We start from the raw sequence: 26,665 nt of genomic DNA on the forward strand, positions 1-26,665 counted from the left end.
AGCAGGGTACACCCTGGACTGGTGGCCAGCCAATCACAGGGCACATATAGACAAACAACCATTCACACTCACATTCATACTTATGGACAATTTGGAGTCGCTAATTAACCTAGCATGTCTGCACGCTAACCACTCGACCGCCGTGCAGCTTGATCAATAATAAAAAATTAAAATATATACATTGCATTGTTTTTTGCATCTTTAATAGACAGAACGCGTCCTTCCTTTTTGTGGCCTCGCTCCCCTGATAGTACATTTGCAACTGAAGCGCCCGGCCCTGTTAGTTGCTAGCCATCTGTTAATAGTGTAATCTGCTGGCACTACATGTATTTCAGACAGATAAAAAGATCCGCTCAATCCTCAAGTATTGTCGAAAAGGAATGAGAGGATTTAGGAAGTGTGTCAGCGTCGATGTTCGTGATTTTGGTAGTCTAACAGGTCATGCTGCCTGCTGTGTTGCGGTCTAATAATCAACACTGTTCACTTGAAGCATGGATTGGAACCAGCGTACAGTATGTTTGTCTTTTACAACTTATGTGTTGTTATTTAGTGCTAAATAAATACATCATAAAATGACACATTTTTTTAAAACCATATTTCACTTTATTGTTGGAATAGCTGTTGTTTGTGTGGTGTGTGAAAAACGAGACGTTTGTATCCTGGATCCGATTGCGTCGTGTGTTTGTTACTTCATAACTATTAACATTTTCATTACAATGACACAGAATTACCATCAATTTCCAACCGCTGTCTCAGATTTATACATGTTTGATCATATCTAAAGGTGGAAAAGAAGTTATGAAACATGTCCCAGAAGAAGTTTCACATCTGCTTTGTTTTTTTTTGTTTTTTTCAGAAGAACCAGCCGCCATCAATCCAGATTTGGAACCCAGATAACACACCTCCATAACAAGTAGATACAGATAAATTTATAGATAGACTTTTATATTTAGATTTTTTAAAAGAGTACAGTAACCAACACTTCTCACACGTGATAGAAACTACTTGATGCTTCAAGCCCACAAATGTGATGGCGCAAAAAACATAAAAAAAAACAAATACATAACCCATAAGAAGCCATAAAAAGACTTTAAATGTGGTAAAAAATAATCCTATACAGCTTTGTGCTTCACTTGAACTCATCACGTCCCTCAGTGGCATATAAGAAACATTTAGGAGTGACAGTCATGTACCTATTCCAGAATATGGCTTCCCAAAATGGCAGTGTGTCAGGTAAACTAGCATTTCCCATGTCTTTTTTTTTTAAACCATGAAATAAATTATCGTGCTTTAATCGGGTGTCAAACACAATTCAACTCTTTCCGATATTTATTCAATGACTTCATAGTAAACAAGCTAGGAAAATATCAACATGGGCTTTTGGGGTTCACATTGCAATGAAAAGCCTGATGTGTCATAGTACCTCTCAATGTTTGTACCGTTGTACCATGTATGTACCATTCCACTGAATCAATGCCATTTGCCTACACAGGAAATACACAAGTTCATAATACTGGTACTGGAACGCCATCACCAAAAAAATAAAAAAAAAAGTCATAAAAATCCTGTCACCTAAATTATTTTTTAATGTTAATTTTTTTTATTTTTAGTATCAACATGCAAGTAGCATAAATCTCATGTGGCTATATTTCACGTACAGTCGTCCCTCGTTTCAGACCCGACCATGATAAATTAATTTTACCAATATTGGATTCCGTGTTAATAAATTCAATATTTTCATAGTTAGAGCATAGAAAACCTGTTTATTAAAGTATTTTCTGGACTATAAGTCGCTCCGGAATAAGTCGCACAAGGCTAAAAATGCATAATTAAGTAGAAAAAAAACATACATAAGTCGCACTGGAGTATAAATCGCATTTTTTGCGGGTAATTTATTTTACAAACTACTTGACCAAAACATTATGACATTACGTCCTCTTGGAAAGCAAATTATAACAACAAAATAATAGAGAACAGGCTGAATAGGTGTAAGATATGCTAACACAATATGCTAACGAGCCAGTTTTTTCATTTACAAGTCGCATTTTTTGCGGGTAATTTATTTAAAAAAAAACACTTGACCAAAATAGACATTACTTCCTCTTGGAAGGGAAGTTATAACAATAAAAGAATAGAGAACAGGCTGAATAGGTGTAAGATATGCTAACACAATATGCTAACAAGCCAGTGTTTATGTAACATAAACAGTTTTTTCATTTACAAGTCGCATTTTTTGCGGGTAATTTATTTTAAAAAACACTTTACCAAAATAGACATTATGTCCTCTTGCAAGGGAAGTTATAACATAACTTATAAATAATAGATAACAGGCTGAATAGGTGTAAGATATGCTAACACAATATGCTAACAAGCCAGTGTTTATGTAACATAAACAGTTTTTTCATTTATAAGTCGCTCTGGAGTATAAGTCGTATGTTTTGCAGGTAATTTATTTTACAAACTACTTGCCCAAAACAGACATTACGTCCTCTTGGAAGGCAAATTATTAACAAAAGAATAGAGAACAGGCTGAATAGGTGTAAGATATGCTAACACAATATGCTAACAAGCCATTGTTTATGTAACATAAACAGTTTTACAAGTCGCATTTTTTGCGGGTAATTTATTTTAAAAGCCCCTTGACCAAAATAGACATTATGTCCTCTTGGAAGGGACGTTATAATAATAAAATAATAGAGAACAGACTGAATAGGTGTAAGATATGCTAACACAATATGCTAACAAGCCAGTGTTTATGTAACATGAACAGTTTTTTCATTTATAAATTGCATTTTTTGCAGGTAATTTATTTTATAAACTATTTGACCAAAACAGACATTATGTCCTCTTAGAAAGCAAGTTATTACAAGAAAATAGAGAGCAAACTGAATAGGTGTAAGTTATGCTAGCACAATATGCTAACAAGGTGTCCAGTGTTTATGTAACATAAAGAGTTTTTTACATTTATAAGTCGCTCTGGAGTATAAGTTGCAGGAACATCCAACCTATGAAAAAAAGTGCGACTTATAGTCCGGAAAATACAGTATTTTCTGTAGTTTTTAACATTAGAACCCTGTAGACATGAAATAACACCTCGTATTGTCACCTTTACATTCCTGTTATTCACCGTTCACTGCACAAGAATTTTTATTTCCCCCAAACTTAAAAAGCTAATAAAAATCTGACTCCCACCCGGAATGGGAGGAGAGTCAGACTTTATGCAGTGTTAGATAATGTCTCATAACTTGAACCAAAATATTGTGAGGGACGACTGTATTTGCTAATACTATGCTAAAAACCCACTCCTATTTCTTGTACTGTTACTGAAATACGTCATCTTGGCTTAGGAAAGCTGTGAAAAAAAAACAAAAAAACGTTGGTCTAATACACAATTTGAGTCGTTAAATATGTGTGTTGTCATATTTGAAAAAAGACATACATTTTTCTGTAGGTACAACAAGTAAATGGCACCGAGTCGGAGGAATGGTCCTCATGTCCGTTTTGCTCCACAAAAACAAGTCAAGTTAAAACTCAATTTATCATGAACACCGTAACAGATAAGACATCACACATCTTCCACATGAATACGCAGTCATTTAAATTTTAAATGTTCTTATGGGTTTCTTATGGGTTAAAAAAAAAAAAACATGAAAACAAATTCTGTCTCTAATTTTTTTCCCACAAGTTGAAAGCAGATGAAAAGAAAACACCCGAGCACAAAACAGAATAGAAAAAAATGGAAAAGCATTTAAAAATGCACGTCGAATCTCCTGTACAGTTTGGCGTCTCTGAGGACATTGTCCTAAAGGGCTGCGTGGTGGCTTATGTGTGTATAAAGATGTATATCAGTGCTGTAAACAGGCACACTAAACATTGGAAAAAAAATGTGAACGATTCCATTTGTCTGCCACTGACGTCCATCCATTGTTTTATTGGACTTTCTCAGTCCTGCTGAGACAAAGTCCTCCCAGTAAGGCCATTCATCAAGCAGCCTGCAGCCGTCCTTCCCCTCCTCCGTGTCCGACCGTCTCCACATCCCAAAAAACACCCCCCCTCCCACCCCCGAAGCAGTTTCTCCACAGAATTCCAGCAGTTTATAAAGATGAAGAAGGGGTCATTTGGTCCTCATTATTCTCCTTGCCGGCGAGGACAGTCTTTATTTTGGGGGGAGGCGGGGCTGATTGTGCAAGTCACGCCGTGTCCGAAATGTCGACACGAAAAGAGCTAGCAAACCCTTTTCCTCGCTGGAAGAAGCAGAGACAAAAATGTACTAGTTAGCTTTGCGTGGTTTTGTGTGTGTATGTCATGGCAGACAGTAGCCACGTTTACATGAGTTTTTCCTCTTTCCGAATGGAATCTTACCGAATGACTTTTCCGAAAACAAATGGTATACATGGAAAGGAATATTCCAATCTCTTGTCTACATGCGCCGCTATAATCCAACAGAATAGTCAATGGGGCATGCCCAGTAAAACGTAAACATCAACATCATGTGATACAGTAAACCTCGGATATATCGGATTCAACTGTTCCCACTGGTTTTGTCCGATATAAGCGAAATCCGTTATATGCGTATATCGGAAAATGTCAGTTTTCCGCATATATCGGATTTATATCCGGTATATGCGTAAATCGGATTTTATCCGATATAAAAAGGCACTTCCTTGACTATGTTTCCAATGTACCTGGACTGGGCAATGAAAAGAGACGTAAGGTAATGAGAATTGAACTTTATTGGACTCTGAGCATAACAAATTGTTAATTAAGCTAGGCCCTGTTACGCCCGTCAGGCCTACGTTATTTCCAATAGTGAGGTTAAGATCTCATTCACTGCTGTGCTAGTATTATTGACGTAACTCACTTTTATATTTGTCCTAAATCTGGAGCCAGGAGAAAGACACCATGCGGCCATCCGATATATGCGAGGGAAATTGGAAGATTTTGTCCGAAATAGGCGAAATCCGTTATAAAAAATCTGATATATGCAATGAATTTTTATTGGAAATGCATTACAGAAAAATCGGTTCTTTTTTATCTGTCCGTTGTGAGCGAATTTCCGATATATCCGAGTCCGATATATCCGAGGTTTACTGTACCGACTTCCTTGAGTTTTTCTTTCACTTGTTGGAATAACTCCGTATTGACAGTTTTTCCTTTGTCCAGTCTTGGAATTATTTTGGATTAAAAACAAACTTTCCGCAGCAGTCCAGTGCCGATTGCTGGCCTCCATTTTTAAAAGTGAAGAACATCTGGATCTGCGTGTTACGTCATATCTGAGCATGCGCTGAAAGAACGCACCCGGGATAAATTTAAACAGGAAACAATCAAATTCAATCTTACTAATATTTTATAATTAAACTCGGGACATGTTTTATATAGATATATATTTTCTTTATAAATAAAACTGGACTTGTCAATAAAGTATAGAAGGTTTAGATTCTGTTCCACAGATGGCGGTAATTCACACCGAAAGTCAATAAACAACAGAAGAAGAAAAACACAACAAAGAAGAACGCACCCTGACAACTTTCCGTTTGAGCGGATACAAGATACCTCAATCGGATTGGGGAAAGGAATATTCCACCCTTGTGAATCCGATTATATATTCATTCGGATTGGCACTTTTTTTTCGGAATGAGGTGTATACAAAAGGTTGCATTATTTCCGTTTGAGCAAATAAACCGAATTCAATCGGACTATTCGGGTATTCCATGTATACGTGGCTAATGCCCGAAAAAATACGCTGAAAGTGGTGCCACAAATCCAGGCTTTGTACTCGAGATACAACTCAACAAAACCTAAATTCCGCAATCAGACATAAATGCTCCCACCATAGCGGTTATCAGCTTACTCTCTCAAGTCCGGTTTTCGACTTTGTGCTAAGTGCGCGTTCACATGTTTGACGTCGTATTATTCTACTTCCGCTGCAAAGCGAAGCCATCCCAGCTCGTGTATTTTACAAGAAATTAGTAAGTAATTATTCTGGAGCGTCATTCCATACTTGTAATATCTCCAACAATGTTGATGTGAGTACTCACACAAGGACTACTGTGACCTTTTCGTCTGCTAATGTTTCATCTTGCCAAATTATTATTTTTTCATGTTGCATTTTATTCCTGGTGTAGGTGTGAATCTTAACTATGAAATCTTATCTCCCTTAAAGATGGATAATAATATCAGGGAATGCGAGAACATTGTAGATCGTAAATAAATGCTAACACCATCTCTAGATTAGTAACAGTGAAACAGTTGCATCTTTGTAGCTGATTTTAAGTCACATTCCATGTGACTATAGGAATGTTCTGATTATTTTGGAATGCTTCATGGGTAATGAAAAGTACCCCCACTGCGGGGGGGTACTTTCGTCTTCTATGATGGAAGTGCAGTAAAGTCTCGTTATATCGATATCGGTTATAATGAATTACTACTTATTACGATACTATTTTCATTTCCTGGCAAATTTCTAGTCTTTTATGATATAATTAGTTCCGTTAGTATGATACCCGGTTATTATGATAATCCGGTTACTACGATGCCCTTTTCATCTCCCGCCAGCCAATTTGGTCTGCTTATATCATGCCTGTATAGAATCTATACACAGAAACCACGAACGCAGTTGGTTCTTCTGTTGCAGGCATGTGTTTGGCCAGCTATGTGGGGCGGGTTGAGCATGACCTGTGAACCAGGAAGTGCGGGAATCGGTGTGTGTGCTGTGCTCTGGTGGTGGAAGTGTGAAAAATAAAGTTGACATTAAGCAGCCGTTCGCCGTGTTCTTTTTTGGTATTGAAATCCTTAAGCAAAGATTGATTTAAGCTGTTCTATAGTATAGAACAATGTCAAGTGCATTATTGCCCACTTTTAATGCAGTTCGGCGCAGGATCGGATATATGGATAGTCCGGTTATATCGGTATTTTTTCTGACTCCCGAGAATATCAATATAACGAGACTTTACTGTATGTGAAACATAAATGTGGACGAGTGATCGCAATCAGTCTGCTACGTGGAAGCTAAGTGAAACAATGCTAAGTATGCAGTATGTGATATGAACGGTATGGGAGCGGTGTCGGGGGGTGGGGGTGGGGGGGTTATGGTGGATACGGCATGGTAAATTCAGTGGGGCCGCCAACAAAAGAGTGCGCCTCGACTGATCTGTGCCAAAGAGAAACAAGTTTTATCTCCTTCAACTCATTCCTCACCCCCCGACTCCATGTTGTCTGAGATTCCTGCTGGTAATCACCAGGCTCTGGCTAGCCTCATGTTGCTTACCCCACCCTGACCCCCCCCAGGACAAAAGAGTCTGTGTATCGCTGACTTGATCAGATTAGAGGGATCAGCTCCCTTGTTATCGTCATTCTCTCCTCTCGACTGCCTTCCGCCCGCCCCCACCCCACTCAACTGGTCCCTCTTTACCACACCGCCCACCCCCACACGCATTTGCATAAGGGCTTCAGTGATCTAGTTAAAGAGGAGAATGCGTGGTCGTGTTCGTGGGAAAGTGGCGATAAAGGCGAGCTTCAGTGCATTCCAAAAGTACTTGTTCCACATTTTATGTTACAAGCCTATTCCCGGATGGATTCAGGTCATTTTTTTCTCCTCAAAGTTCTCCACACCATACGCCATCATCGCTATGTGATGAGGATTAAGATTTGTAGACTTTTGAAAATGTATTAAAAACTAAAAAAAAAAGGATTCACCGCCTTTGCCTTTGTATCCTGTTCCCACTGATCATCTCATTCTCATCAGGACTTTGATGTTTCTCCAGCTTCAACCTGATTCCTTTTATGCTAAGAGTACACTAGGCCGGCGCCAGTTGGTGCCAGTTCACGGCAATGCAATTTTCTGTGGTGCCTAGTGTCACCAATAAGGTGCCTAGTGGCGTGCAGTGGCTCAGACTGCCTCCCAACTGGATCGTGGTGGCCCGTAATGTTGGCAAAAAATTGGCTTTGGCGGCAAGAAAATTTCAAAATGTTTAAAATTCCACTAAGTGGAACCAAATGTCGCAAATATTTCGCCGATTGGAATCAAGTGGAATGTAATGGCGCAAGCCAAGTTGCGCCAATGATGCTAGGAGTTATTTTATTAACGGCAACATGGGAACATGCAGAGTGAACATTAATGTGGCGTGCCAGTTGGTGCCAGTTCACGCCAATGCAATTTGCTGTGGCGCCTAGTGTCACCAATAAGGTGCCTAGTGGCGTGCAGTGGCTCAAACTGCCCCCCAACTGGCTCGTGGTGGCCTGTAACGTTGGCAAGAAAATTTCATAATGTTAAAAATTTTCGTAGCGGCACTTGCATCAAGCAATCAGCGCATCAATCACTTGCATCAATCACATAATATTTGGCACAAACTGGCACCAACTGGCGCCGGCCCAGTGGACTCCTAGCATTAATGAGTTAATCACTGAACTGAGTCGGGGAATCAGATATGCAATGCACTGGAGTCACCCGTCGACGCTCTGCTAGCGACCGTGAGTCTGTGAAAAAGTCTGTTGAGTTGGCGAAATGCAAGTCTTCATCGAGCGAGTCAATGAAACTCGAATATTTGTTAATAGTCAGTGAAACTCGCATCTTCAGTGGAACACAAGTATTCAACCAGCACACACCAGTCAGTGGAACTGGGGTCTTCCTTGAGCACCCGTGAGTCAGTGAAAGTCAATTCATTGTTGAGCATCTTTGAGTCAGTGAAAGTCAATTTATTGTTGAGCATCTTTGAGTCAGTGAAAGTCAATTCATTGTTGAGCATCTTTGAGTCAGTGAAAGTCAATTCATTGTTGAGCATCTTTGAGTCAGTGAAAGTCAAGTCATTGTTGAGCATCTTTGAGTCAGTGAAAGTCAATTCATTGTTGAGCATCTTTGAGTCAGTGAAAGTCAAGTCATTGTTGAGCATCTTTGAGTCAGTGAAAGTCAATTCATTGTTGAGCATCTTTGAGTCAGTGAAAGTCAATTCATTGTTGAGCATCTTTGAGTCAGTGAAAGTCAAGTCATTGTTGAGCATCTTTGAGTCAGTGAAAGTCAAGTCATTGTTGAGCATCTTTGAGTCAGTGAAAGTCAATTCATTGTTGAGCATCTTTGAGTCAGTGAAAGTCAATTCATTGTTGAGCATCTTTGAGTCAGTGAAAGTCATGTCATTGTTGAGCATCTTTGAGTCAGTGAAAGTCAAGTCATTGTTGAGCATCTTTGAGTCAGTGAAAGTCAAGTCATTGTTGAGCATCTTTGAGTCAGAGAAAGTCAATTCATTGTTGAGCATCTTTGAGTCAGTGAAAGTCAAGTCATGGTTGAGCATCTTTGAGTCAGTGAAAGTCAATTCATTGTTGAGCATCTTTGAGTCAGTGAAAGTCAATTCATTGTTGAGCATCTTTGAGTTAGTGAAAGTCAGTCATTGTTGAGCATCTTTGAGTCAGTGAAAGACAAGTCATTGTTGAGCCTCTTTGAGTCAGTGAAAGACAAGTCATTCTTGAGCATCTTTGAGTCAGTGAAAGACAAGTCATTGTTGAGCATCTTTGAGTCAGTGAAAGACAAGTCATTTTTGAGCATCTTTGAGTTAGTCAAAGACAAGTCATTGTTGAGCATCTTTCAATCAGTGAAAGTCAAGTCATTGTTGAGCATATTTGAGTCAGTGAAAATCAAGTCTTAATCGAGTGAGTTTGTAGTTTGTATTTTAGTCAGTGAAAATTGAGTCTTCGTCAAGTACCCGTGATGGAGTCGGAAAGGAGAGTTGATTCTGTCCCGATTCTGTAAAATACTTGTGCGTTTTGAATGACCGATTTGTTTTATTTTTACTTTTTTACTTCTTATAAAAAGTATCGACTCGATTGCACTGCAGTTGCTTAACTGCGCGATTGTGTCAGTATTCATAAGCCACGTCTACCCTTGCTGTAAACCAAGGGAAAGCTCACATAAAGAAAACAACTTCATACAACCAGTGGCTTGTTTTCCAAACTGGTTGTGATCCAGAATGAAAAATGTCAAGAAAGGTACAGAACGCCGCTACGTTGTTCATTAAAAGGGACGACGAAAACATTTTTCCCGCTGTTGTAAACAGACACACTGTGGTTTTAATGATGGCGCTGCGGAAGCAGCGGTGCTTTGACAGTAGATAATTCTAGCTAGCTGCGTCTGCTGACGAGAGACGGCGACTCTTCAGGCGCTGCTTGACAGAATTATAATTAAGCTTTATCACCAAATTGCAATGATTAAAGATTATTCTCTGTAGCCTTTAAATGAGTGTTTAGAAACTCTATAGAAATGTCATTTGCCCACCTCTTTCTAGTTTATGTTTATTTGTTTATTTGCTTTGAAAAGGCATTGCAGCCACTCGGTACTGCATTCACGTAGTAATGTACTGGCTATACCACGGGCGATAGCAATACCAGGAGCGATGTTTACGTATGTCATGGATGCCACTATTAGTCCTAGTGCATGCGTAGAAGGACTCTGACCATCCATCCATCCATCCATCCATCCATCCATCAAAGTCTGTACATAGAACAGGTATGTCTTATGCCTTTCAACTGCATTCATGCAAAAATGTGTTGTTTTAGTGCGTGTACAACGCCGTGAGAGATACTTCCAGGGGGAAGAGTTAGTTAAACACTCTGACAAGAAGCAAAGAGAACAAGGGTCAGACGTGAAATTAATTTCACGCTTCCTTCCACCAGCCAATCCATGGGGAAAATTGAATCGGAATGATTTTCTTTTTAGCCTAAAAGGATCGGTAGATCAGAAAAAACTGTATACTCACTAAAATAAGCTGAGGTATAAGGTGATTTAGGTAGAAAGGCTTCCAAGTCTTTTCTCCCTTGCGTGCCGTGGTGGTGGTTGAGGTGATGGTTGTGGAAATGATGGTGGTGAAGATGACTGACAGGTGTCTCCTTGCCAAAAGTGGAGAATGACTTATCGGCCATTTGTTCAGAGCTTTGAAATACCTCTGTGTCCGGTACCGAGTCCATACCCGGCACGTGGAGGTTGCTACGGTAGTCCGGGCCCTGCCGGCCATCGGTGGGCATGAAGCTCGGCATCCAGCAGCGATCAGAGTGGCCCAGAGCCTTGCACTCCTCTGTGCAGTTGGAGAACATATCAGCGCCTGTCGGAACAAAGAGTGGATAAAAACGGAGAAGAAAAATATGAGAGGAGTATCTTTTAAGGGTTTTAGTAGCACAATGTTATATTTCCGCTTTTTCCTTCAAGGGTTACCAACAAATCGATTTGTGTGGCCGGGTTTTGACACCGGATGCCCTGCCTGATCCAGCCCACCCATTTATCCAGGATAGAGGCCATCACCAGATATCTCTCATGAGTGGGTGTTGGGGCTCTGGAGTTTTTGTATATCTTTCTCAATAATTATGTTGTACAACATTTTGACAACTTGTGTTTGTGTCTCGGTCCAAAACTTATATTATTATCTCGTATTCCTCACATTAAGATTTTCTATTTGTGCATCAGTGCCATCAAATCCACCCGCACGATCAATGGGACCCGCCCCACCGCCCACCCCCAGAGACAACACCCACACATTCTTTTCCTGTCATGTATCATGTTGGGGTAATGAGGTTCAGGGGTTTTCGACTTCAAAACAAATTGACTTTTAAAAAAAAAAAAAGGTATGCTAACAGCATCATAGTTGCCAACAATGATTATTAGCAAGTTATTATAATGCGGCACGGTGGTCGAGTGGTTAGCGCGCAGACCTCACAGCTAGGAGACCAGGGTTCAGTTCCACCATTGGCCATCTCTGTGTGGAGTTTGCATGTTCTCCCCGTGCATGCGTGGGTTTTCTCGCATGGTTAGCGCGCAGACCTCACAGCTAACATGCTAACATGTTAGCATGGGTTTTTTCCGGGTACTCCGGTTTCCTCCCACATTCCAAAAACATGCTAGGTTAATTCGCGACTCCAAATTGTCCATAGGTATGAATGTGAGTGTGAATGGTTGTTATGTCTATATGTGCCCTGTGATTGGCTGGCCACCAGTCCAGGGTGTACCCCGCCCGCCTTTAGCCCGAAGACAGCTGGGATAGGCTCCAGCAACCCCCGCGACACTTGTGGGGATAAGTGGTAGAAAATGAATGAATGAATGAGTTCTCCTCCTATTTTGTGTGGAAGTGGTAACTTTTTGGCTTTTTATTTTGTCTTTCCCCATCCTCGGCCATCTCTGTGTGGAGTTTGCATGTTCCCCCCGTGCATGCGTGGGTTTTCTCCGGGTACTCCAGTTTCCTCCCACTTTCCAAAAACATGCTAGGTTAATTGGTGACTCCAAATTGTCCATAGGTATGAATGTGAGTGTGAATGGTTGTTTGTCTATATGTGCCCTGTGATTGGCTGGCGACCGGTCCGGGGTGTACCTCGCCTCTCGCCCGAGGACAGCTGGGATAGGCTCCAGCACCCCCCGCGACGCTTGTGAGGAAAAAGCGGTAGAAAATCAATGAATGAGTTCTCCTCCCATTTGGTGTGGAAGTGGTAACTTTTTGGCTTCTTATTTTGTCTTTCTCCACCCTCGGTCATCTCTGTGTGGAGTTTGCATGTTCTCCCCGTGTATGTGTGAGTTTTCTCCGGATACTCCGGTTTCCTCCCACATTCCAAAAACATGCTAGCTTAATTAGCGTTAATGGACAATTATTGACTTTTCATTCCACTGAAATTACTCATTCCATTTATAGTCCCATGATTCATATACTTTATATCTGGCTGCAACATCAGCGGATTATGATAGAATCACACTTTACCACTTTACCACGTAGACACTCAAGCACATTGTGTGAAGTGTAAAGGGTTTTAGTATATGCCTCTTTTAGATACTCTTTCTTCTTTATGACAAATGGTGTTGTTACTGTACTTAACAGCAAGCTGCCCTCAGGGACTAAAAATGGAAATTATTCACTGGGTTGACCTTGGATATTTTTACATGGAAATGGTAATTACAGTTTTTTACAATCACACTCTTGTCCAGCATACACTACCGCTCAAAAGTTTGGGATCACTTGTAAATTTTTTTGGGCCAGTCTGAGATATGGCTTTTTCCTGTGCATCGTTTTTCTGTCCTTGTTAGACCCAGTTTGTGTTGTTCTCTGAAGGGAGTAGTTAACAGCATGGTAAGAGATTTTAGTTTTAGTTTAGATTTTTAAATGGGGTTTCTAATAATCTATTAGCCTTATAAAATGATGAACTTGGATTAGCAGCCATACCAGGAGATTGATGCAGAGGACTGACAGTTGTTGATAGTAGGCCTCTATGCAAAAATGTACATCCTTCTTTGAAAATCATCTGATTCATTTGAATTGTTTGTGAAATGGAAAAAAAATGTTTCTGAAATGCATGAAAATGTCTTTTAAACTTTTAAGCGGTAGTGTACATTTGATGATGTGAAGCTAAACGAAGTGATGATGCAACTCTCCACTAATGGATTTGCCTTCAGACCAATTTTAAACCATAAAAACGGACATTCGATGCATTCAAAAAAAATGAATGAGGTTTGTTGTGCACTGTATATTATTTTTATGTTTTCAGTTAATTAAAATACTTAATCTTTTTTCACTTTTAAATATTTTTTTCTAATAAAGTCCATGTAATTGTGTCTTTCGTTATGTGTATATAAAATAATTATGTGCTGGTTAACCATAAACCATTTAAATTCTATCTTTCTTCTTAATTTATTTCAGACATGCATACTATGTTACATTATTCTTTCTCACATATGCACTTACAATATATATATATATATATATATATATATATATATATATATACATATATATACATACATATACATACACACATATCTACATACATATATATATATACATATGTACACATACACATACATGCATACACACAACACCTCATTACGACACATGTCTGAAAAGGAGCAGGAAGAAGCAAAGCTTATTAAATCCTACCCCTTCTCCACGCCATAGCAGTTACCAATTCAATAAGTTTTTTTTTTCACACATATAATCACAGAATCTTACATAAGACAATTTAAGTTAATTATGATTGAAATAATTTTTACATCCAGAAGATGGTAGTTTTTGGTGGTGAAATTGCCAAAGGTTTGTTTTTTTCTGACTTTAGAGGTTGGAGGACATTTTTTTTCACCCATATATATTGTATGTAGCCTTATAAACTAATAATAACTTATAGTAGGCCTCTATGCAAAAATTTACATCCTTCTGTGAAAATCATCTGATTGTTTGTGAAATGGATAAAAATTGTTTGAGAAATGCATGAAAATGTGTGAAAACAATGACATTTGCATGTGATCCCAAACTTTTGAGCGGTAGTGTATATCTGCAGCTGTGTGTTGGACAATGTCCTTCCACTCTCGATCAAGCACAACAAAACCAGCAAGCACATAGACCCACTGAATATTTGACCGTTTTTACCAACTGCTTACACTCAAAAATGAATACTAACACCAAAGCTTCAAAACGTCTTATAACAACAGCTAAAACACAAAAAAAAAGCCAGAAAATTTGAAATAGGGAAAGATTAGTGTATATGCCTGTGGGACCCCCCCTGCAGGCAAAATGTGTTTTCATTGCTCCATATGTTTTGGGTTCTAGATCCTGCGTTAGCATTTTTTTTTTTTTTTTTAAACTTAAATCCGCTTGTTGTGTATTTGTGTCTGAGTCTGTGTTTATGGCTAAAATCTCTGCTGTCCAGTTCAAACTATCTGCAGATAATCCCCATGAATACAGTCTGATTAAGCTCAGACCGCTGCTATCCCAGTCAGTGTGTGTGTGTGTGTGTGTGTGTGTGTGTGTGTTGTCTTACGTGTGTCAGCATAGGAGGATTTTTCTTTGTTACAAAGCGGATTAATTTGGCTTGCCGTCACTAACTGCTTGGAAAAGTGCCCGCACTCCTAACAAGAAGGCTTCCTTATTAAATATTAAACAACATGCCACAAATACAACATCACATTACGTTTTAATGTGGATTCTTACACTGGGAGGAAAGTCGGCTTGGGAATTTTAGGGTGCCTTGCGATAGGATACAAAAATATCTCCATATGGCAACATGGTGAAATAAAAACAAATAAAAAAAAATGTCATTGTTTGTATCTTGCAGCATAATTTAAGCAGATTACAAACAGCTATAGTAAAAAAAAAAAAACAATGCTATTGCTTTTCCTAACTATTTGCGTTTTATTTATATGACTGGCAACATTTAAACTCTACTTTATTTACAGAGCAGCTCTCGACTCAAAGTGAGAGGTCCTAATGACTCAGGAGCATATTCTCTTGTTTTCGCTATGCGTTTGGAGTTAAGTACGCTTCCCTGATTAGAATCCCCCACTTCCACACTCTTGACACGCCCTCTACGGCAGTGATTTTCAACCACTGTGCCGTGAGGAATTATCCAATATCACTTTTTATAATTAACATTTATTAATCATCATTTGCAAATATTATGTCAATATCCATTATGTCAATAGTATACAAGGACCCAAATATTCCAATTGCATTTGGTTTATTTGCTCAAACGGAAAGAATTGAACAGGGATGGAATACTCCTTTAACCAATCCGATTCAAGTATCTTCGCTCAAATGGAAATTTCTTTTTCGTGGTGTTTTTCTTCTTCTGTTGTTTATTGGCGGTTGGCAAGCAGCTTTCGTGTGCATTAGCGCCATCTGTGAAACAGAATCTAAACCCTTCTATACTTTATTCACTAGTGCAGTTTTATTAAAAAAAAGAAAATATATATCTATATAAAAAATGTTCTGAGTTTAATTATAAAATATTATCAAGATTGAATTTGATCTTTTCCTGTTTAAATTTATCCCGGGTGCGTTCTTTCAGCGCATGCTCAGATATGACGTAACACGCAGATCCAGACGTTCTTCACTTTTAAAAATGGAGGCCAGCAATCGGCATTGGACTAAGCAAAGTTTTTGATTCAAACTAAATTTCAAGACTGGACAGATGAAAAACTGGCAATACGGAGTTATTCCAACAAGTGAAAGAAAAACTCGGGGAAGTCGGTATCACGTGATGTTGGTGTTTACGTTTTACTGGGCATGCCCTATTGACTATTCTGGTTGATTTTCATGGTGCATGTAGACAAGAGATTGGAATATTCCTTTCTATGGATACCATTGTTTCCCGAAAGGTCATTCGGAAAGAGAAAATCAAATGAAAAAAAAAAAAACGAATAAAATGCTGGAAAAACCATAAAACACAGTTTTGACTTGACTTGTTATAGCGACCCTGGACTTAAGTGTGATGCTAAGAGTTCTGTTGAGTCCAACTGTTGCTGTAAATGTGTGGGCAGGATGGGGAAGAGTGACATTTTTCTCTTAGTTTCTTACTCATCCTTGTGGAACGGCGGCGGCCTTTTTTGTTCAATAAAGCATTTTCTTGATTGAGCACATTCTCGTCTGACAGATGCTGCAGTATGTTTTCTATTAGTCATATAGTTGAAACTGTCAGATCAGCAACTGAAGGTATCGAATGGTTGATAATTACCATTGAACTCAGGGGGGTTGGGGGGTATGGACCTTGGCATATACTGTATCACAATATTTTTCCGCTGTGATTGGTCACACGGTCAATTTATACATAAATGACTAATGTCTTAGTATTCATGCTACTCCGAAAGCCAGACCAAAAACAGAATTTTCACACTGCTATTTTGGGGAAGCCATATCCTGGGATAGTTCCATGACTGCCACACGATTCCTTATGATCGCAGTCTGTTTGTTTTTCAAGCACAACTGCGGCCTGCTTAACGAGGCTATCAATTATCCTCATCAAACAAAGACTTAGAGCACTGAAAATAATCTCTTTAAAGGCACTAAGCTGACTTATAACTCGACAACAAAGTAACTATCCTATTTTACACGCAAAGGGTATTCAAAGAGATGCATTGCATTTAATAAAGTATAAATAAATAAAGTATATTTATATTTAAATGTTTTAACGTCTATTTGGTTCAAAGGTTCTGGACTAACGGCACGGCCAGTTTTGGTTGTGTGTTGCTGTTCTATGCAACGCTTGAAAATACAAACCACAAACATCGACTTTATTATGTATCATTTCAACACATAATATGAAAATAATATGAAAGACGCAATAACACAAAAAACGACAAAACACTCTAACACAGGGGTGGGCAAACTTTTTGACTCGCGGGCCGCATTGATATGACAAAATTTACGGGGGGGGGGCAGACTATATATTTTACACGTAACAGTCCACCTGGTATTATTGTATCTGTAAAATTGTCATGCAATCTGCTATTATTATTTATTATTTTATATTTATATTCAAATATTTTAAAAATAATAAAATATTGTAATAATTACAATAAAATTAAAATAATAATTATTATATTATTATTATGTAAAATATGCAAATATAACAATAATATTATATATAATTAATATAATAAATAGCATTAATATAATAATTAGAATAACCATAATAGTTCTAATAATAATTATAATAATCTAATAATAATAATTATTATTATTATTATTATTATGTGCTTGTGTCCCTTTTTTCAGGAGCACTTTGTAAACAACAGACCATGTCAAAAACCGAAATTGATAAAACCATCAAAAGGTTGGCTCAGGCCATGATGCCAGGTTGTATGTTGAGTTTAAATGAAATACTTTGGAAAGATTGGGCGGGCCGTATTCAAACACTTGGCGGGCCGGATGTGGCCCCCGGGCCGTAGTTTGCTCACCCCTGCTCTAACACAAAACTGTGTGATATAGAACCTTTGTCACATCACCCGAATTACATCATAACACGAGAACCACTCCTATTTGAAAAATGTATTTTTTCCGAGCTTTTTTTAGCTTAAATACATTTTTCCAAGTATTTAATGACAAGGTTTGGAGCAGACAAACACACTGAGTGTGTTTATTCATGTTATTGTACTGATGTGGATTTTTATACATATGTAAGCGTTTTGAGAGCCTCTTTTGTCAAACAGAAGGGCTGGCATTTGAAACCCTCGTATACACAAGGAAACAGGACAAGTGGAGCAACAAGCAACAACTGCTGTTGCTTACATAAAACATATAAATGTTTGTGCCATTTTAGAGAGGAAAAATAACTGCAAAGAAAAAAAAGCTGTGGTTTTATTCATAACGGTCTTCACCTCCTGAACCGTGAGCTTGGCGAATTACGTCTTTGGGTTTTCATGGATTGACCTTCATTAGTTCCTCCTTATGAGCAAGTCTTTATTGTCCGCAGGTATGAATGTGAGTGTGAATGGTTGATTCTGTGTTTGTACCCTGCCATTGACTGGAAACCAGTCAGGAATCAGCTAGGATAGGCTCTAGCACAACCCCGGGACTCTAAATAAACGGCATAAAAGACGGACGCATGGGAGGTTTTATTCATGTGGGGTCCCATAACTATAATGTAGCTTCTTGCTTTACAGCTAGTATTGTCGGAAACAAAACAGAAGCTATATCGTTATTGGATATTGAATGAATGAATGAGTTCTCCTCCTATTTTGTGTGGAAGTGGTAACTTTTTGGTTTCTTATTTTGTCTTTGTGATTGGCTGGCCACCAGTTCAGGGTGTATCCCGCCTCTCGCTACAACACAGCTGGGATAGGCTCCAGCACTATCCTCGTGAGGATAAGCAGTAGAAAATGAATGAATGAATGAGTTCTCCTCCTATTTTGTGTGGAAGTGGTAACTTTTTGGCTTCTTATTTTGTCTTTCCCCACGCTCGGCCATCTCTGTGTGGAGTTTGCATGTTCTCCCCGTGCATGCGTGGGTTTTCTCCGGGTACTCCGGTTTCTTCCCACATTCCAAAAACATGCTAGGTTAATTAGCGACTCCAAATTGTCCATAGGTATGAATGTGAGTGTGAATGGTTGTTTGTCTATATGTGCCCTGTGATTGGCTGGCCACCAGTCCAGGGTGTACCTCGCCCGCCTTTAGCCCGAAGACAGCTGGGATAAGCTCCAGCAACCCCCGCGACCCTCATGAGGATAAGCGGTAGAAAATGAATGAATGAATGAGTTCTCCTCCTATTTTGTGTGGAAGTGGTAACTTTTTGGCTTCTTATTTTGTCTTTCCCCACCCTCGGCCATCTCTGTGTGGAGTTTGCATGTTCTCCCCGTGCATGCGTGGGTTTTCTCCAGGTACTCCGGTTTCTTCCCACATTCCAAAAACATGCTAGGTTAATTAGCGACTCCAAATTGTCCATAGGTATGAATGTGAGTGTGAATGGTTGTTTGTATATATGTGCCCTGTGATTGGCTGGCCACCAGTCCAGGATGTACCCCGCCCGCCTTTAGCCCGAAGACAGCTGGGATAGGCTCCAGCAACTCCCGCGACACTTGTGAGGATAAGCGGGAGAAAATGAATGAATGAATTAATGAGTTCTCCTCCTATTTTGTGTGGAAGTGGTAACTTTTTGGTTCCTTATTTTGTCTTTCCCCACCCTCGGCCATCTTTGTGTGGAGTTTGCATGTTCTCCCCGTGCACACGTGTGTTTTTTTCTCCGGGTACTCCGGTTTCTTCCCACATTCCAAAAACATGCTAGGTTAATTAGCGACTCCAAATTGTCCATAGGTATGAATGTGAGTGTGAATGGTTGTTTGTCTATATGTGCCCTGTGATTGGCTGGCCACCAGACTGGGGTGTACCCCGCCTCTTGCTTGGAGACAGCTGGGATAGGCTCCTGCACCCCATTAAACATTACATTTAATATCAGATCCATTCAATAAAACCACCATATTTATCTGCAGGTTCAGAGATGGTTCCATATACTACATATAACTTTTCAGCATATCTACATTGGATTGTTACAATGCAAAAAAACATCCTTTGATTTTTCAGTATGCGGCCCTCCAAAGCTACCACATGAAGTTAACGAACAAAGCCCCTGGTTTCCACCTACTCTGTGCTCTTCGTAACACAGTCGTGTTAGTGCCGCCTCATTAGGAGGCTCGTCACATCCTGTGGAATCGTCAACAGCAGCGAGTGACTGAGCTCACACAGGCAGCAGGCTCCTCATTACCTTTGCCACATATTTACCAACAAGCAACAGTCAAAGACACATGCCTTCAGCTGTACACTCCTAATTAGAATCAGAAACAAGTGGACAGTCGCTCGCCTCCTGTGTGTGTTGGACATTTGCCATTAGGATGCACGGGAAACAGAAATTCATCAACAAGTCATCCCCGACATGCCGAAATACTTCAGGATGTAGGACCACTGTGATATATTTTATGTGCAGGGTGCACTTTCAATGTTAGTGCAGACCTGCCAGCAGGTACTAATTTATAGTACCCAACATGCAATTTGACTCTTGAATACGCTTGAATGCTTCACAGTTGTCCATTTTGTTGCATTTTCCTGGTTTCAGTTTCTAGTTCATTCATTCATTTTCTACCGCTTTTTCCTCACGAGGGTCGCGGGGGTGCTGGAGTCTATCCCAGCTGTCTTCAGGCGAGAGGCGGGGTACACTCTGGACTGGTCGCCAGCCAGCCAATCACAGGGCATATATAGACAAACAACCATTCACACTCACATTAATACCTATGGACAATTTGAAGTCGCTAATTAACCTAGCATATTTTTGGTATGTGGGAGGAAACCGGAGTACCCGGAGAAACCCCACGCATGCACGGGGAGAATATGCAAACATGCAAACTCCACACAGAGGGTGGGGAAAGACAAAATAAGAAGCCAAAAATTTACCACTTCCACACAAAATAGGAGGAGAACTCATTCATTCATTCATTTTCTACTGCTTATCCTCACGAGGGTTGCGGGGGGTGCTGGAGCCTATCCCAGCTGTTTTCAGGCGAGAGGCGGGGTACACCCTGGACTGGTGGCCAGCCAATCACAGGGCACATATAGACAAACAACCATTCACACTCACATTCATACCTATGGACAATTTGGAGTCGCTAATTAACCTAGCATGTTTTTGGAATGTGGGAGGAAACCGGAGTATCCGGAGAAAATCCACGCATGCACGGGGAGAACATGCAAACTCCACACAGAGATGACCGAGGGTGGGGAAAGACAAAATAAGAAGCCAAAAAGTTACCACTTCCACACAAAATAGGAGGAGAACTCATTCATTCATTTTCTTATCCTCACGAGGGTCGCGGGGCGTGCTGGAGCCTATCCCAGCTGTCTTCAGGCGAGAGGCGGGGTACACCCTGGACTGGTGGCCAGCCAATCACAGGGCACATATAGACAAACAACCATTCACACTCACATTCATACCTATGGACAATTTGGAGTCGCCAATTAACCTAGCATGTTTTTGGAATGTAGGAGGAAACCGGAGTAAACCCACGCATGCACGGGTAGAACGTGCAAACTCCACACAGAGATGACCGAGGGTGCAATTGAACCCTGGTCTCCTAGCTGTGAGCCACTCGACCGCCGTGCAGCCTTAAATCTATACAGTACAGAAAAATAAATACTGTAAATGTAATCAGTTTCTCAATAGTATTTTAAATTAGCAAAGTGTGAATATATTTCTGTTCCCTGGGGGGCATAACAGAAAATAATTGAGAATCACTGTTTTAGATAAACAGGAAACATGACCTACTAAGAACATAATCAATGTTCCATGCAAGAATGACAAAGTGGAGGATATCCACAGGGGCCAGCACCATGGAGCGATGGGAATGTCTCCAACAGTCAACCCGCCAACAAAAGCTGTTTGTTGTGTCCACGTACCACATGATGCTCGTCTGATTACAAGAAACTTCAAACACAATATACCCCGGGCGTCACATGAACAAAAAAAAAAAATCACTTCTTACCAGTGGAAATGCCTCGATGGGTGGCGTCGTGGTCACTGTCTCCCTGCTCGCTGTCACCATGGCCGCTGTCTTTGGAGCTGACCAGGTCCGCTTCCTGGAATGCCGAGCTACAGCCAAACAGAATGTCGGAAAAAGGAAGTGTTACCTTGTTTTAATGTCACAAACAAAACACAGTCCCATTATAATGTGTTTAAGTGGCAGGTAGTTAATCTGAAACATGTTGTTTCGATTAATCGGTCAAGCTTTCGATGGCCCAAATGAATAAACACAAACACGTGGTTTGGTCAGAAAGTGTGCATGAACATCTTCTTTTGCCTAATACACAAAGTTAATAGGTCTTATTTACCAAAAATACCAATATAGTTGTTGATTAATCGTTGATTATTTAGTTAATCAGCTCTGAATGAATGTATGCGAAACCCATAACTCTTTTCTGTTCTTCAAAAATTGGTTTTGTTGAGCTGCCGTTCTCTGAAGTTATGGATGAGTAGCATGTGTATATTGATGCAATAGCAGTTACCATAGCAACGCTACACCAGCTCTTATACGGTTAAGATCGAGGTTGATTACAGGTGGATTCGACGGAGTAAGCGGCAGGTGTGGCTTCATCTTTACCTGTTAACTCGTCTTGGTCTGTCAACCAGGTAGCTGAGCTCTGCTCGCTGGTGTCTGGTCTGAAAAAGAGGTCAAAGTTCAGTGTGACCTTGAAAAAAAACAACAACAAAGCATTGTGTTGATGTTAGGTATGAAATGCATCATGCAACCATTAATGAATTTAGGACAAAAAAAAGTATTTTTCTGGCAGATATTACATTTTCTAAATGAGTTGTCTTGTTAATATCTTAAAGTTTTGCAAAAAAATTGTGTTAAGTTAAATAAAAACAAAAGGTTAAATAATATGTTTTGCTTCCGGGTTCTACGTTATGCGTTTGTTGTGCTGAATCCACTCAACCTCAACACCTACCTAAAACACATCTCTACATCGGTTACATCAATTAGTAGTACAGTATATGGTATTTACAGTTTTTAATATCTGATTTTGTTTATTATTTATTATTTTATTATTTATTATTATTTATTATTATTTATTATCATTTATTATCATTTATTATTATTATTATTATTATTTATTATTATTATTTATTATTATTATTTATTATTATTTATTATTTATTATTACAATTTGTGCTTTCTTTATATATCCTGCTTTTATGCATGTTTTTACACTCAGTTTATGTATTATTTATAGTTAATATCCTTTTTTTTAGTTTTTTTTTTAGTTTTTATAGTTAATATTCTTGATTATTTTCATGTATACTCCATTCATTCATTTAAATCAGCATGGACAACAGTAAGACCTAATCTAATACATTTGTGTGCGATATGGAATGGATTGAGTTAAGGTATCAAACAGTCAAGAGCAGTACAATTAGTAGTACAGTATATGGTATTTACAGTTTTTAATATCTGATTTTGTTTATTATTATTTATTATTATTTATTATTATTTATTATTATTTATTATTATTTATTATTATTTATTATTATTTATTATTATTATTATTATTATTTATTTTATTATTTTTATTATTTATTATTTATTATTACAATTTGTGCTTTCTTTATATATCCTGCTTTTATGCATGTTTTTACACTCAGTTTATGTATTATTTATAGTTAATATCCTTTTTTTTAGTTTTTTTTTAGTTTTTATAGTTAATATTCTTGATTATTTTCATGTATACTCCATTCATTCATTTAAATCAGCATGGAAAGAGGGAATCTATAATATGTTGTTGTTGGATATAATGTCAGGTTGCTGGTCGTTTTTTTTTTTTTTTTCAGTTTTTATAGTTAATATTCTGAATTATTTTCATTTATACTCCATTCATTCATTTAAAAAAGAAACGGAAGAAGGGAATCTTACCTCGTTTGATAATATGCTGCCGTTGGATATAATGTCAGGTTGCTGGTCTGTGTATTCGCTCACCAAGGCCCCACATGGGCTGTGGTCGGGGCCTGTGCTCCTAGACGGACTACACGGCTTTAGGAACATGAGGTCTGTTTTGGCAGACTCAGGAGTCAGACATACCTGGTAACAATAGTTCTGGTTTAGATGGCTGGAGCCAAAGCTCCCTGATTCCTCCACGGGGACTTGGACTGTCCCCGCCCCGCTGACGTTCACAGCGCTTTGCACCAGCATGATGTCAGATTTGCTGAGTTTTTTTTTACGGGCCCGGCCCTGACGTGAGCAGCATGACCCCAAGCAGCAGTCGCTGGTCATGCAGGTGTAGATGTTGAGCTTTTTCTCCTTCTGACATCGCACCGCCAGCACGATCATGACGAGCAGGAAGATGAAGGAGACCGAGCCCAAGGCGATGATGAGTATGAGTGTCAAGTCCAGACTGCTTTCTTTGGCCTTGGTTCCACTTCCTCGCACGCCCACGCCTCGATTCTCCGCCACCGTGTCCACCAACACTACCAATACACCGGTGCTGGATGACAACGGCGGCTGACCGTGGTCTCGAACCTCAACGAGAAGGTCGTACAACCGGTGAGGGTCTCGTTTCGCTGATACCCGCCTGGCCGTGCGGAGTTCCCCGGTTCTCCAGTCCATCCTGAACATCCCGTTTTCGTTACCCCGCCGGATGCTGTAGGAGAGCCTGGCATTTTCTCCGTCGTCCGCATCCATCGCCACCACGCGTGTCACCAAGTAACCCGGCTCGGCCGAGCGGGGTAGAGGCTCCTCAGCGGTGCCGTTCTTCCCCACCGGTGCCAACACTAAGGGGGCGTTGTCGTTCTGATCCACAATGATGACTTTAACGGTGGCGTTGGTGGACAGTTCTGGGGTGCCCGCATCTTTCGCCTGAACCATGAATGTGAAATCCTTCAGTTGTTCGTAATCAAATGACCTGAGAGCGTAGAGGTAGCCTGTCTCCTCATTGATTGACACGTAAGTTTTGACGGACATGCCTTGAATGTCACATTCAAGTATGGAATAACTAATAAGCGAATTCTGCCCTACGTCCGGATCAATGGCCGTCACAGCGTGAATGTACGCGCCTGGCACATTGTTCTCCGTCACATAGACGTCGTATATGCTTTGCGAGAATGTGGGGGCGTTGTCGTTCTCGTCTGAGACTTGGACTCTGATAGACTTGCTGGTGGCTAGTGAGGGCGAGCCTTTGTCCCGGGCGACCACCGTCACCGAATAAGAGTCAGCCTGCTCCCGGTCTAACGGCCCATCCGTGACGATGGTGAAATAATTCCGAAATGACGATTTCAGCTTGAATGGAACGTCGCCGAGGATCTCGACGCTGATCTGCCCGTTGTCTTCCGCATCCAAGTCCGTCACACTCAACAAAGCGATGACGGTTCCGGGTGGTGCCTTTTCACTCACAGACTCGGTCACGGTGCTGAATGTGATCTCTGGTGCGTTGTCGTTTAAGTCTGTGACGGTGACCAGGACTTTACAGTGTGCGGGAACTGCATTTGGTCCCATGTCCTTGGCTTGAACGAAGATCTGGTAAAGACCGCTCTCCTCGAAATCCACCTCACCGCGAACTTCCACTCGACCCGTGCGTGGGTCTATGCTGAACAAGTCCTTGACTCGATTAGAGATGTGATTGCTGAAGGAGTAAACTATATCTCCGTTCAGACCCTCGTCCATATCTGTGGCGTTCAGCTGTATGACCAACGTGCCCGCGGGCGCGTTCTCGGCAAGCGCCACCGCGTAAACAGGCTGCTGAAATACTGGAACGTTGTCGTTGGAGTCCAGAACTTTGACTACCAGGAGCGCGGTTCCGGTACGCGGAGGCTGGCCGCCGTCCACTGCCGTCAGAACGTACCTGTGAGCCGCTTGCTGCTCCCGGTCAAGCGGCTTCTCCAGCACCAGTTCAGCGAACTTGGTCCCGTCCGCTTGGCTGTGCACGTCCAGGTGGAAGTAGTTGTTGGTGGTGATGTCATACGTGCGTAAAGAGTTGCTGCCCACGTCCGGGTCGAAGGCGCTCTCCAGCGGGAAACGCGTCCCCGGCGTAGCGCTCTCGGAGATCTCCACCGTGATGTCCGCCTCCGGGAAGCTAGGCGGGTTGTCGTTAATGTCTGCCACTTCGATCTCCACGCGGAAAAGCTCAAGAGGGTTCTCCAGGAACACCTCCATGTTGAGTTGGCAGCTGGCGCTCTGTTTGCAGATCTGCTCCCGGTCGATCTTCTCGTTGACGAACAGGACTCCATTCTCCAAGTTTACTTCCAAGTACGACGTTCGAGAGCTGGGTACGACTTGGAAGTGGCGAGACGCCAGCTTGGTCAGATCCAGTCCCAGGTCCTCGGCGATGTTTCCCACTAAGGTACCGTGGTCCGCCTCCTCCGGTACGGAGTACCGGATCTGAGCCAGGACTCCATCCGTGACGCACAACACAATCAGGAACACAATCATAATAATATAAGAAACCTTCAAATCCTCTCTAAGCGGAAAAAAAAATCCATCACCAACTCTCTTTTCTGATGCGCCCCGGAAGTGTCACAGCCAGGACATTTTTATCATTTTTTTTTTTTTTAAAAAAGGCTAATAATCCAGTCAAAAGTGCAATGATTATGTCCCACAATGGTGCGATGGTTGGGGCATGTCTCCAAAGTGTCCTCCTTGACAGCCTGCTCTCTCACTGCGGTCTCCTCCGATACATTCTGCACCGATGATGCTCACACACACACACACACACACACACAGCCCTTCTGATTGGTTGGCTGTGTTGACATGTCCGTGTTAGCCCCGCCCACTTCAGTCACCCAGCTGTATTTATGCTTTATCAATAAAAACCATGTATATGTGCATATTTTAGTGTTTTTACTTTTGATTTTGGAAATACACTATCAAGCAGTGGTGTTCAAAGTGTGTCCCAGGGGCCATTTGTGGCAC

The 26,665-nt window shown here is 40.6% G+C and overlaps 1 protein-coding gene across 2 annotated transcripts; it reads right to left on the reverse strand.

The window, feature by feature from the left end:
* On the reverse strand, positions 1–26,430 carry pcdh10b (protocadherin 10b). 2 transcript variants are annotated; one of them, XM_058063710.2, is made up of 5 exons: positions 23,678–26,430; positions 22,367–22,425; positions 21,752–21,858; positions 10,743–11,084; positions 1–4,244 (listed from the first exon to the last, which is right to left on the reverse strand). In XM_058063710.2, exons 1-5 carry the CDS (start codon positions 26,183–26,185, stop codon positions 4,225–4,227), a joined length of 3,036 nt encoding a protein of 1,011 aa, XP_057919693.2. In that variant the 5' UTR covers positions 26,186–26,430; the 3' UTR covers positions 1–4,224. The 2 variants fall into 2 exon arrangements, with proteins under 2 accessions (XP_057919693.2, XP_057919692.2); XM_058063709.2 differs by having other exon boundaries at positions 3–4,244; positions 10,927–11,084.
* Positions 26,431–26,665: the final 235 nt, after the last annotated feature.

This window comes from Doryrhamphus excisus, linkage group LG22 (assembly GCF_037039965.1).
Source record: "Doryrhamphus excisus strain RoL-2023G ecotype Guam linkage group LG22, RoL_Dexc_Guam_v1.1, whole genome shotgun sequence".
NCBI classification, from domain to species: Eukaryota; Metazoa; Chordata; class Actinopteri; order Syngnathiformes; family Syngnathidae; genus Doryrhamphus; species Doryrhamphus excisus.